Consider the following 14,299-nt stretch of genomic DNA (forward strand, 5'->3'; position numbering starts at 1 on the left):
CCCCGCTAGAGGGAATACAGGTATTGGTTGAGCACATAGCAGTAGGCGGTGCTCTAGACAGCGCCCGCTTTGAATATTGGTGAGTCTGTCTGTCAATCTGTGATACATTGACTCAGGAGAGACGTCTTTCAGTGGTCTACATAAATATAAATAAAAAACTTTGTGAATGAAAATGCCTAGTGCTGTGTTTGTCATAATATATGTTTTAACTGCTAAGAAAGAGGTAAGCTATTGCAGAAACAAACGAAACGCATCACAACTTGTGGCATTAATCAGTTTGCGCTCCTCAAATTCCAACCATCCCAAAGGGTAACCGTTCCACTTGATCTACCAGATCCCCTGCAGAGGGCGCCTTTAGCAAACATTATGACCGATTATTGGCAATTAGGATAGAGGCATAGGGGACAGTTTATTCTACTAATTTGAATCAACCACTGAAATGGCCATTCGACTCTTTTCCCTATAGAAAATTCTCAACACAAATTAAATATTTTCTTATTTTGAAAAAATATTTGTTCTCACTCATTGTGGTGCCAAAACCTGTGAATTCAAGCAGTGTTCATAGTTTTGGATTACATTTTTAATTGCAGCCTATCGTGTTGCACACAACAATTTCAAACAATGTAGGTTAATATTGACTATGTTGATTAATAAATATTGACTATGTTGTAATACGGCTGTGATGACAACTTTTTTTTTTAAATCATCAATTGAGAATTGCGTTGCCAAAGCTTCCCTGTCTCCTCCCTGTTATTGAATAATAGCCCACTACAGGCGTTCTTTGACCATTATGTTGTAGGCTAGTCCACCACCACACCCATTTCCCAACTCCACCAAACTCTTTCTCTCACACACGCACTTCTCTCTCCAGCACTCAGCTTTGACAGCCCGCTCCATACACCAGTCGCTCCGGGAATGGGATCATCATTAGTGAGTGCGAAGAAAAACTTCCAGTTCTTCCGATTCTACGCTCTCCAAAGACTACTCTTCAAACTGCGGGGATAGCTTCGAGATAAAGCGATAGCGACTGTCAGAAATATATATTACAGGCGTTACAAGTTGATGAAAGGAGAGGTAACTTTACGCACTGTGGAACGACAAAGAGTATTGGGTCAAGCGACAAATGGGGTGAAGTTTGGAGTTAAAATTATATGAGAACATTTACTACTAAATTTATGGGGTAGAAATCATTATTAATAATGTTTTGAAATAAATTAACATCACAAAGGGGGTAATTCGGATAAGATATCAGGCGCGAGGCGCGTAAACGTAGGCCTATGTGGTCGTGGATGAATGTGCTTGGCAAGTTTTTGTAGGCTAACCAAATATTCTCTGTGACTCGATTGCGAATGATTTATAAACATTAAGACTAAGTAGGCCTAAGTGAGTGTGTTATATTAGGATAAGTTTGGAGCCAAAGCTAGAAACCAAAAAACTGCCACTGATCGTAACCAGCAATGGCAAAGTGGTTTAGTTCCGCCATCAATCTGAAGAACGGGACCGAACGGGTCCGCTCTGCCTCGGAGTCCGGCACTCAACCCCGAACCAGACACGGGTTAACACCGGGGACCAGTCTGAAGGGGAACCGGGTCAAGGAAAGTGCTGGAGGGATAGGCTCTATACTGACCGGAAGAAACCGGAAAAACTCGGCCATCGAACTGGGTCGGAACGGCTCGGGTACTGGCGGGAACTCGTTTAAGGACGGTAAGATCTGGGACAGTCTCATCCCTGGGAAGAGTAGGAAGAATTCCAAGCTCGAGGTGGGGCCATCTGAGGAGCATCGGCCCACCAGGACATCCAGTTTGGCGCATGCGTGCATCAGCAGGATGATCAAGGTGGACAAACAGGACAAGGGTCCCAAACATAGCGGTACAGGTGAACAGGTGGGATCCGAAAACGAGAGGGAGAAGGTGGACATCAAAACAACGATGGTGAGTGGCGCAGATTTGATACTGACATCTTTGTCAACAAAGTCTTAGATTGAACAACATGAAAAAGTCATTTAGTAGTAACAATATATGCTATAATTAGCCCTACAGTGTTATTAGGCTTACTGTATTCACATTTTATCCTGTTTTATTGTCATATGTGTATGGAAGCATTTGGAAGCTCGTTCCCGCCACCCAAGTTATAAGTCATAATTGCGTAATAGAATGTGGTGTATGGCCAATATACCATGGTGAACTGTAGTATGGTCTGATATACTACGGCTTTCAGCCAATCAGCATTAAGGACTAGAACCAACAGGTTTATAAAAGGAAATAATGCACACCCGAGAATGCCCTACAAGCCAATCAGAAACAGGTATTCGACAACGCCATAGTATAACTCATGTTTGACTATGTTTGAGCTGCTTTTGAAAGCAAAAGTCGAATTCAAAACATTATTGGCATTGTTGAGTTAGATTTTCATAATGGCTATGATGGGAATGATATACATTTAGTAAACTTTCTAGCTACTTAATTTCTAGCAGTAAATGTGTTAAATTATAGCCATGGTATGAAAGGGATAATCAACTCGGGGCTCTATACGTTCTCTGGAAATTAATGTTACTCCGTCGTGGAACACTAGTGCATCGTGGAACACACTTTCCACGTTGTTCATTATTTTCCATACAACGCATGTTGATTATCCCTTACATAAGTCATAATTATGAGATAGTAAATCAGAATAATGAGATACTAGGTCATAATTATGAGATAATAAGTCTGGATAATGGACATTGAATAGTCCTGCAGGTAACGACCCCTTTTAAAAGGGAAATCTGTGATTCAAACAATAACAAAGTGTACTCCCCGCCACTTAATTGGTAAACAGCTGAGGAATGGGGCAGAAGACATGTAACCACTCTTAAATACATAGACGCAAGGACTCTCACACACAGATGTAGGATCTTCATTTGATCCTGTATGCTACAGCAGGAATAGAATCCTGCAGAAACAGGAAATGTGAATTATTATGTGGATTATTTCATGGCCATTTTTTGTAGGGGTTGATACATTTTTCATTATGGCAAATCAAGTCTGATATTTTAAAGTAGAAATTACAAACTTTAGAAGCCTTTTTAATCCTCAAATAGACTACAAGTTTGCCATTCCTGCTGTGCAGGAAAATTCAAAGCAACAAAATTGACCAAATTAAGATCCTACATCTGTATGGATGCAAGAACTGACTATCCGTGTTGTGAACCTATACATTGTTTGTTTACAATTACGTTGTTTACAAACAATGGAGTAACACAAGTTTATATTTTTGGTTCTGATGGGGTAAGACCATTGCTCATGAGGAATTTCTAAGTTACATTCTTCAAGAATCAATGGCTATATATTAGTAATTCATTAATTGAATTAAACAGGCACCAACTCACAACAACAAAACTCTTCAGTCCATTCATTTGGAACAATATCACCACAAACTCTCTCTCTCTGTCACGTCCTGACCATAGAGAGCCCTTATTTTCTATGGTAGAGTAGGTCAGGGCGTGACTGGCGGTTTAGTCTAGTTTATTATTTCTATGTGGGGTTCTAGTTTAGTTTTTCTATGTTGGTGATTTTGTTCCCAATTAGAGGTAGCTGGTAATCGTTGTCTTTAATTGGGGATCATATTTAAGTAGCATTTTTTCTACCTGTGTTTGGTGGGATATTGTTTATGGGTAGTACTCCAGCACTCCATTGTCATCACGTTTCGTTCTTGCTTTATTGTTTTGTGCGTTTCACTAAATAAAGATGTGGGACCCAGATCACGCTGCATGTTGGTCCGACCGAGTATGCTTCCAACAATCGTGACACTCTCTCTCTCACACACACACACACAATCTGTGATTCACGTAATACAGATCGCCTAAACATATCTCATAATAATGACTTACTATCTCATAATTATAACTTAGTATCTCCTAATAATGACTTACTATCTCAGAATTCTGACTTAGTATTGCAATATTATTACTTACTATCTCATGATTATGACATACTGTCTCATAATAACGACTTAATATCTCATAATTATGACTTACTATCTCATAGTCAGATTTTTTTTAAAATTGGGTGGCGGGAACGAGCTTCCATACATATATGCGTGCACTGATATAAAGAAAGAACTGTAGCTCGGAGAGTTGTGATCAGTCTTTCTCTCCCACCTCAGCCTTTGTCTCTACTTCTCCCTCCCCCTCCTGTCTCTCTTTCCTCACCACACAATGCACTGTGCTTTTATAACCCGCTGCATTCATGCCACAGCGCTCGGGACCAGCCGTACAAAAAACACACAATGAGACCTAACCTCTTTCCCCAGTCTGTCTTCCTGTGTCCCTTCCCCTCCTGTTCCCTAACTGCTGTCACACACATACACACAGACAGACACACACCCACGCACGTACGCACACACACACACACCCACCCACGTACGCGCACGCACACACACACACACACACACACACACACACACACACACACACACACACACACACACACACACACACACACACACACACACACACACACACACACACATACACACACACACACACACACACACACACACACACACACACACACACACACACACACACACACACACACACACACACATACATACATACATACATACATACATACATACATACATACATACACACACACACATACAGACACACCCACCCACGCACGCACGCACACACACACACACGATACCTCTTTCTCCTCCTATATTTCTTCACCCAGTGAAGGCTATGTTTGAGGCATCACCTAACACTGTGGTGACTGTAGCTCTCCCACAAGCAGCTCAGATCACTGTGGCGCCTCTTTGATGAAGATCATACAGGCAGTCAGACAGACACGTAAACACTCAACACACAGAGCCATGGGAGGGAAGACACACACAGAGCACAGAGCAGGGGAGATTCCCCAAGAAACATTCCCAGTTCGTCAAGGGGACGTCTCCATACCAACTAGACTGTTACAGGTTAATTACATAGGTTATTGCAGTTACTCTGGCAGAAGGCCTACAGTATAGTACTATGAAGGGTAGGTAGAGCATTTAACAACTTCTCTCCCGCTGTGTAGCTGATTATTCTGGAGGACTATGCTGACCCGTTTGACGCAGAGAAAACGAGGGAGCAGAGGGAGGCGGAGAGGGAGGGAGAGAACGATGGATACATGGAGCCCTATGACGCCCAGGTTATCATCACAGGTCAGTAAGGTCAGGGGTCAGATCTTGTCCTGGAGAGCTACAGGGAGTCCAGGCTTTTGTTCCAGCACAGCGCTGATACACACTGGCTCAGATAATCAACTAATCACCGAGACCTTGATTAGTGGAATCAGGGCTGGAGTTAGTGCTGAGCTGGAACAAAAGCCTGCACCCCCTGCAGCTCTCCAGAATCAAGGTTGTAGACTGCTGCTGTAAAAAGGTTTTTAAAGGCTCGGACTAGAACGAGACCCTCTGCTCTCTCTCCCCTGACTTCCTCCCTACTGGCGGTTGCTATGGGAATGGTGTTGTGCTGCGACAGTGGGTGCAGCTTCCTCTTGGATTTCCTGTCTCCTGCCTCTGTTTCCTTTACCCCATTCTTTGGAAAGGAAGTTACCTCCAGTTTCTTCCCCCCACCCCTTCCATTTTACTTTACTTTTGTGTGAAAAGAACCAAAAGACCCCCACCTCCCATCCCCCTCCTCCTGGTCTCACCCAATCACTTCCCAGAATTCAGGAAGAGGTCTGTTCTGTCATCCATTCAGGCTCTGTGTTGACCTTTCTTCCCGTAGCTCCATTGTTTAGTCACACAATAGCCCAGACACACAGGCTACCTGACGGCCTCCACAGACATGTCTGACCACATCACAAGCTACTAAGCTACGTGTTATACTCTTAGAAATAGGGGTTCCAAAAGGTTTCTTCGGCTGTCCCCATAGGCTGTCCCCATTGGTTCCAGGTAGAACCCTTCTTGATCCAGGCAGTACTATTTTGGGTTCCATGTAGAAAGAACCCTCTGTGTAAAAGGTTCTACCTGGAACCAAAACGGGTTCTTCAAAGGGTTTTCCTATGGGGACACCCGAATAACCCTTTTAGGTTCTAGATGGCATAGTTTTTTCTGACAGTCTACAACTGAACAATGGATCACAATCATGTCACATTAGCAGTAACGTTGGAATGGCAGAGTTGAGGGTTTGATATCCACATGGGTCAAACAGGCCTACCAAATAATGACCATGTTATTGTTCTTATGACATTGTAGGTATTCGTAGGCGGGGCTCCAAGGACCTGCTGAAGGTGTGTGTGCTGCTTCCCAAGGGAGATGGAGAAGGGGGCAAGCCCGCACCCCCCCACATCTACGACACTCCCTACGAGGGGCTGCTGGAGACAGATGGGGAGGCAGGAGGGGTGTGGATCCCTGTGACACGGCCGGAGTCAGACCCTCGCCCCCCTGGAGAGTATGAACTACCCTGGGAGTGGAGGAAGGAGGACATCGTCAGAGCACTGACAGGTAGATATATGTTTTCCAGAGGGAGGGAGGTAAAAGGAGGGAGGTAGAGGGACGGAAGGAGAGGGAACATATTGCATACAACTTTGATACACAAACATACACCTCTCTCTATCTCTCTCTCTCTCTCTCTCTCTCTCTCTCTCTCTCTCTCTCTCTCTCCAGCCCAGTTTAAGAAGGGAATGAGCAGTTTGCCCCCTAAAGAGGAACCTCCTCCACCCATCAGACAGCAGACTCTCAGTCATCAGCAGACCCTCAGACAGAAGACCTGGAACAAGAAAGTCCTCGTCCCCTCTCCCTCCTCCCCTACTCCTCCCATTCTCAAGCTCTCTCCTCCCTCACCTCTCTCTCATTCCTCTCCCCCCTCTCCCACCTCTCACTCTTCTCTCACTCCCAAACTTTCCCCATCCTCTTCTCCTCCCTCCACCACCTCCACACCCAACGCAGAGACAGCCAAAGTGGACCCCACCCTGCCCCTGGAGAAACAGAGGTACGGTAAGAGGAGAGGGAGAAGGGAGAGGCTGGATGGGGGGGATTGAGATACACTATATATACAGCAGTATGTGGACACCCATTTAAATTAGTGGATTCGGCTATTTCAGCCACACCTGTTGCTGTCAGCTATATACATTTGAGTACAAAGCCATGCAATCTCGGTTTGTGGACTCTGGAGCAGTGTATTAATGAATCATGCTTCACCATCTGTCAGTCCAACGGACAAATCTTGGTTTGGTGGATGCCAGGAGAACGCTACCTGCCCGAATGCATAGTGCCAACTATAACTTTTGGTGTTGGAGGAATAATGTTCTGGGACTGTTTTTCATGGTTCCGGCTGGGCCCCTTAGTTCCAGTGAAGGGAAATCTTAACACTAAAGCATACAATGATATTCTAGACGATTCTGTGCTTCCAACTTTGTGGCAACAGTTTGGGGAAGGCCCTTTCCTGTTTCAGCATGACAATGCACCTGTGCACAAAGTGAAGTCCATACATAAACGGTTTGCCGAGATCCGTGTGGAAGAACTTGACTGGCCTGCACAGAGCACTGACCACAACACCATCTAACACCTTTGGGATGAATTAGAACGGCAACTGCAAGCCAGGCCTAATTGCCCAACATCAGTGCCCGACTTCACTAATGCCCTTGTGGCTGAATGGAAGCAAGTCCCCGCAGCAATGTCCCAACATCTAGTGGAAAGACTTCCCAGAAGAGTAGAGGCTGTTATAGCAGTAAAGGGGGGATCAACTCCATATTAATGCCCATTATTTTGGAATGAGATGTTTAACGAGCAGGTGTACACATACTTCTGGTCGTGTAGTGTAGCATGATGCTGCCACCACCATGCTTGGAAATATGAAAAGTGGTACTCAATGATGTCTTGTGTTGGATTTGCCCCAAACAAAACACTTTGTATACAGGACATAAAGTTAATTTCTTTGCCAAATTTCAGGTAGTTTTACTTTAGTGCCTTGTTGCAAACAGGATGCATGTTTTGGAATATTTTTGTTCTGTACAGGCTTCCTTCTTTTCACTCTGCATCCTCAGTTTTCTCTCATCACAGCCAATAAGCAATGTAACTGTTTTAAAGTCACCATTGGCCTCATGGGGAAATCCCTGAGGGTTTTCCTTCCTTTCCGGCAACTGAGTCAGGAAGTACACCTGAATCTTTGTAATGGCTGGGTGTATTGATACACCATTCAAAGTGTAATTAATAACTTCACCATGCTCAAAGGAATATTCAATGTCTGCTTTGTTTATTTTTACCCATCTACCACTAGGTGCCCTTCTTTGCGAGGCATTGGAAAACCTCCCTGGGCTTTGTGGTTGAATCTGTGTTTGAAACTCACTGCTCTATCGAGGGACCTTACAGATAATTGTATGTGTGGGGTACAGAGATGAGTTAGTCTTTAAAAAAACACTATTATTGCACACAGAGTGAGTCCGTGCAACTTATTATGTGACTTGTTAAGCAGATTTTACTCCTGAATTTATTTAGGCTTGCCATTAAAAAAAAGTTGAATACTTATTGACTCAAGACATTTCAGCTTTTCATTTTTTATTAATTTATTATGGGGTATCGTGTGTATGTCAGTGACACAAAATATAAATTTAATACATTTTAAATTCAGGCTGTAACACAACGAAATGTGTAAAAAGTCAAAGGGTGTGAATACTTTCTGAAGGCCCTGTATGCTGTATATCGTCATAGCATATCGCTCTAGCCTGTACTTACTCCTCAGCCTGAAGGGTGTGAGTACTTTCTGAAGGCCCTGTATGCTGTATATCGTCATAGCATATCGCTCTAGCCTGTACTTACTCCTCAGCCTGAAGGGTGTGAATACTTTCTGAAGGCCCTGTATGCTGTATATCGTCATAGCATATTGCTCTAGCCTGTACTTACTCCTCAGCCTGAAGGGTGTGAATACTTTCTGAAGGCCCTGTATGCTGTATATCGTCATAGCATATCGCTCTAGCCTGTACTTACTCCTCAGCCTGAAGGGTGTGAGTACTTTCTGAAGGCCCTGTATGCTGTATATCGTCATAGCATATCGCTCTAGCCTGTACTTACTCCTCAGCCTGAAGGGTGTGAATACTTTCTGAAGGCCCTGTATGCTGTATATCGTCATAGCATATCGCTCTAGCCTGTACTTACTCCTCAGCCTGAAGGGTGTGAATACTTTCTGAAGGCCCTGTATGCTGTATATCGTCATAGCATATCGCTCTAGCCTGTACTTACTCCTCAGCCTGAAGGGTGTGAATACTTTCTGAAGGCCCTGTATGCTGTATATCGTCATAGCATATCGCTCTAGCCTGTACTTACTCCTCAGCCTGAAGGGTGTGAATACTTTCTGAAGGCCCTGTATGCTGTATATCGTCATAGCATATCGCTCTAGCCTGTACTTACTCCTCAGCCTGAAGGGTGTGAATACTTTCTGAAGGCCCTGTATGCTGTATATCGTCATAGCATATCGCTCTAGCCTGTACTTACTCCTCAGCCTGAAGGGTGTGAATACTTTCTGAAGGCCCTGTATGCTGTATATCGTCATAGCATATCGCTCTAGCCTGTACTTACTCCTCAGCCTGAAGGGTGTGAATACTTTCTGAAGGCCCTGTATGCTGTATATCGTCATAGCATATCGCTCTAGCCTGTACTTACTCCTCAGCCTGAAGGGTGTGAATACTTTCTGAAGGCCCTGTATGCTGTATATCGTCATAGCATATCGCTCTAGCCTGTACTTACTCCTCAGCCTGAAGGGTGTGAATACTTTCTGAAGGCCCTGTATGCTGTATATCGTCATAGCATATCGCTCTAGCCTGTACTTACTCCTCAGCCTGAAGGGTGTGAATACTTTCTGAAGGCCCTGTATGCTGTATATCGTCATAGCATATCGCTCTAGCCTGTACTTACTCCTCAGCCTGAAGGGTGTGAATACTTTCTGAAGGCCCTGTATGCTGTATATCGTCATAGCATATCGCTCTAGCCTGTACTTACTCCTCAGCCTGAAGGGTGTGAATACTTTCTGAAGGCCCTGTATGCTGTATATCGTCATAGCATATCGCTCTAGCCTGTACTTACTCCTCAGCCTGAAGTGTCCATACTTGCGCCAGCGAATACTTTACTTTTTGGTGGTCACTGACTGGTAAGATTCTTCAGGACAGCGGTCATGTGTGCTAGCAAGGCAAAGGTCCTGGGTTCGAGCCTCGGTGTGAAGGAAGTGGTATTCGCTAAGCAAGCGTTCTCTATCTCTCCCTCCTACCCTCCTCTAACTTCCCAACCCTCCCTATATTCCTCCCCTAACCTTCAATATGACGTTCATCCCCATCCATTCTACTGCTCTGAAGCTCTAAACATTGTATGTATGTTTATTTCTCCCTCTCTTTCACCTCATTCCTCTCTTCTCCCCTCTCCCCCTCCTCTAGCTGGTACCATGGCAGTGTGAGTCGCCAGCAGGCAGAGGCTCAGCTCCAGCGCTGCAGGGATGCCAGCTTCCTGGTTAGAGACAGCGAATCAGGGACCAGCAAATACTCCATCGCGCTCAAGTTAGTGTGTTTCTGTGTGTTACACTTCTCACTCTTCAGTGAGCACTCATCATTAACCGCTATACACACCACAGACATGGAGGGTGAGCAGCATGTGTTGGAATAACTAAGCCCCTAACCCTTTGCTAAGTACAGACATCCAGACTAGCCTCTAGTTATGTAGCTATAGCTCCGCATCTTCCCCTGTTACTGAAGTAATATGGTCTCTCTCTCTCTCTCTCTCTCTCTCTCTCTCTCTCTCTCTCTCTCTCTCTCTCTCTCTCAGGACCAGTCAGTGTTGTGTCCATATCATCGTGGCCCAGACTAAAGGCAGTAAGGGTCTGGGTTATACTCTGGATCAGAGTAGCTGTGTGTTCAACAGTATACCAGAGGTGGTGCATCACTACTGTACACACAGACTGCCCTTCACTGGAGCTGAACACATGACCCTGCAACACCCTGTCCCCAGGCCACACTGAACACACACTGAACACACACACCACTGCAAAGGAGTAGCAGGTCTCACCCAAACAGCCTGAGAGGTACAGTATCATCTTGAGTTTCTCCAATGCACAGCCTAGTGGTCAAACCTTCACACTGCATAGCACAGAGAACGTTTCAGGAGGGAATAATGTTCTGTACTATGTATGATGTCATGTTTCATATGGGCCCCAGAAAGACTGGCTGATGCTTTTGCAGCGGCTAATGGGGAGCCTGATAAATACCAAATGCCAAATGTTCAGCTAGTTAGCCTAAGTACCTGTATGTGTCGTGTGCTCTGGGTAATATTAGGCCTCATTGATTTGATAGCTGTCTGTATTATCATCAGACACACACAGTATGTTACAGTATGTTAGACAGAAGTATGATCTGGTTTTGATGTGAATGTATTTGCACATGTGATGGTTTCTGCAATGACCCAGGCTTGTTGCTGTAATAGCCAAGGAGCCGAAGCTTGGAATTGTAATATCCCAGGCTTGTTAATGTAATAACCCAGTCTTGTTACTGTAATAACCCGGGCTTGTTACTGTAATAACCCAGGCGTGTTACTGTAATAACCCAGGATCTTTACTGTAATAACCCAGGCATGTTACTGTAATAACCCAGGGTGTTACTCTAATAACCCAGACTTGTTGTACAATGCATAAAATACTGTAATGTTGACTGGAATAAAGTGACTGTGCATATAGTTTCTTCTGTTTTTTAGATAAAGGCAATTTAATAATTATGACACAGACACACACACAAACACACACACATGTGCACACGCGCACACACACACATGTACACACACATGCACACACGCGCGCACACACACACATACACAGACACACACACGTACACACGCACACACATACACAGACACACACACAAGCACACAGACGTGCGCGCACATACAGATCAGAACAGAAACACATATGACTTGGGTGATGATTGCCCTGTGATGAGAGTGAGAAGCTAACTACAGGATGTGTGAGATGAGCTCCTTTTTAACCGCAGAGCCATTGACCTGGGTAGTAAATCAATTAGAGTTAGACACTACACAGGAACATACACAGCGAGAGAGAGACACACACTTACAAATGTACAGGCACACCTCACGTTTACACCATGCACACATAAGTTGAGTACACACAAAACCACTCTCATTCACATGGTAGGCTTTTTAAAAAGCCACAAACAACCATCTCTTTTTGAAAATAATAAGCTTCATCACACATGTGGCTACCAGACGAGCTAAAGGACTTCTATGTGTGCTTTGAGGCAAGCAATACTGAAGCATGCATGAGAGCACCAGCTGTTCCGTACAACAGTGTGATCACGATCTCCTTAGCCGAAGTGAGAAAGACCTTTAACAGGTCCACATTCGCAGGGCCAGACGGATTACCAGGACATGCTCACAGCTCAGAGTTCAACACCATAGTGCCCTCAAAGCTCATCACTGAGCTAAGGACCTTGGGACTAAACACCTCCCTCTGCAACTGGATCCTGGACTTCTTGACGGGCTGCCCCCTCCTTAGTCCCCTCCTGGACCACTATTGTTTTCACTATATATAATACCCCTTGGTGACGTCATTCGGAAACATAATGTTAACTTTCACTGCTATGCAGGCGATACACAGCTGTACATTTCGATGAAACATGGTGAAGCCCCAAAATTTCCCTCCCCTGAAGCCTGTGTTTCAGACATAAGGAACTCAGAGATGCTAGTTTGACAAAACAGAGATGCTAGGATGACAAAACAGAGATGCTAGTTTTAGGTCTCAAGAAACAAAGAGATCTTCTGTTGGATCTGACAATTAATCTTGATGGTTGTATAGTTGTCTCAAATAAAACTGTGTGTCACACCCTAATCAGTTTCACCTGTCCTTATTATTGTCTCCACCCCCTCCAGGTGTCACTTGGTATCCCTGGTGTATTTATCCCTGTGTTTCCTGTCTCTCTGTGCCAGTTCATCTTGTATGTTCCAAGTCAACCAGCGTGTTTTTCCCGTGCGCCTGCATTTTCAATTCTCTTTTACTAGTCCTTCCGGTTTTGACCGTTGCCTGTTTTCTGGACTCCGTACCCGACTGCCTGACCATTCTGCCTGTCCTGACCTCGAGTCTGCCTGCCACACTGTACCTCCTGGAGTCTGAACGGGTTTTGACTTATTGCCTGTCCACGACCATTCTCTTGCCTACCCCTTTTGGATATAATAAAAATCAAAGACTCCAATTATTTGCCTCCCGTGTCTGCATCTGTGTCTCGCCTTGTGCCTTTATACTGTGAAGGATCTCAGCGTTATTCTGGACCCTGATCTCTATTTTGATGAACATATCAATACTATTTCAAGGACAGATTTTTTTCTATCTACGTAACATTGTAAAAATCTGAAACTTTTTGTCCAAAGATGATGCAGAAGAGTTCATCCATGCTTTTGTCACTTCTAGATTAGACAACTGCAATGCTCTACATTCTGGCTACCCGGATAAAGCACTAAATACACTTCAGTTAATGCTAAACATGGCTGCTAGAATCTTGACTAGAACCAAAAAATGTGATCAAATGCTAGCCTCTCTACACTGTCTTCCTGTTAAGGCAAGGGCTGATTTCAAGGTTTTACTGCTAATTTACAAAGCATTACATGGGCTTTCTCCTACCTATCTCTCTGATTTGGTCCTGCCGTACATACCTACACGTACGCTACGGTCACAAGACGCAGGCCTCCTAATTGTCCATGAGAGACGCAGACTCGGTCTCGACCTTTTAAGTCTCTACTGAAGACTCATCTCTTCAGTAGGTCCTATGATTGAGTCTAGTCTGGCTCAGGGGTGTGAAGGTGAATGGAAAGGCACTGGAGCAATGAACCGCCCTTGCTGTCTCTGCCTGGCCGGTTCCCCTCTTTCCACTTGGATTCTCTGCCTCTAACCATATTACAGGGGTTGAGTCACTGGCTTACTGGTGCTCTTTCATGCCGTCCCTAGGAGGGGTGCGTCACTTAAGTGGGTTGACTCACTGACGTGATCTACCTGTCCGGGTTGGCGCCGCCCTTGGGTTCGTGCCGTGGGGAGATCTTCGTGGGCTATACTCAGCCTTGTCTCAGTTGGTGGTTTGAAGATATCCCTCTAGTGGTGTGGGGGCTGTGCTTTGGCAAAGTGGGTGGGGTTATATCCTGCCTGGTTGGCCCTGTCTGGCGGTATTGTCGGACGGGGCCACAGTGTCTCCCGACCCCTCCTGTCTCAGCCTCCAGTATTTATGCTGCAATAGTTTATGTGTCGGGGGGCTAGGGTCAGTCTGTTATATCTGGAGTGTTTCTCCTGTCTTATTCGGTG

At 44.8% G+C, this 14,299-nt stretch overlaps 1 protein-coding gene across 1 annotated transcript; it reads left to right on the forward strand.

Moving 5' to 3' along the window:
- Positions 1-804: 804 nt before the first annotated feature.
- Positions 805-11,676, forward strand: LOC118945274 (SH2 domain-containing adapter protein E-like). Its single transcript, XM_036967452.1, has 6 exons — positions 805-1,931; positions 5,061-5,187; positions 6,223-6,471; positions 6,634-6,958; positions 10,389-10,508; positions 10,774-11,676. Exons 1-6 carry the CDS (start codon positions 1,458-1,460, stop codon positions 10,964-10,966), a joined length of 1,488 nt encoding a protein of 495 aa, XP_036823347.1. The 5' UTR covers positions 805-1,457; the 3' UTR covers positions 10,967-11,676.
- Positions 11,677-14,299: the final 2,623 nt, after the last annotated feature.

Source organism: Oncorhynchus mykiss, chromosome 3 (assembly GCF_013265735.2).
Source record: "Oncorhynchus mykiss isolate Arlee chromosome 3, USDA_OmykA_1.1, whole genome shotgun sequence".
Lineage (NCBI taxonomy): Eukaryota > Metazoa > Chordata > Actinopteri > Salmoniformes > Salmonidae > Oncorhynchus > Oncorhynchus mykiss.

Excerpts from the sequence above, each read along its gene's own strand:
- LOC118945274 (XM_036967452.1), top strand. The coding sequence starts at position 1,458 with ATGGCAAAGTGGTTTAGTTCCGCCATCAATCTGAAGAACGGGACCGAA. Across the intron at positions 5,188-6,222 it reads CGCCCAGGTTATCATCACAG|GTATTCGTAGGCGGGGCTCC; the intron begins GTCAGTAAGGTC and ends ATGACATTGTAG. Across the intron at positions 6,472-6,633 it reads CATCGTCAGAGCACTGACAG|CCCAGTTTAAGAAGGGAATG; the intron begins GTAGATATATGT and ends CTCTCTCTCCAG.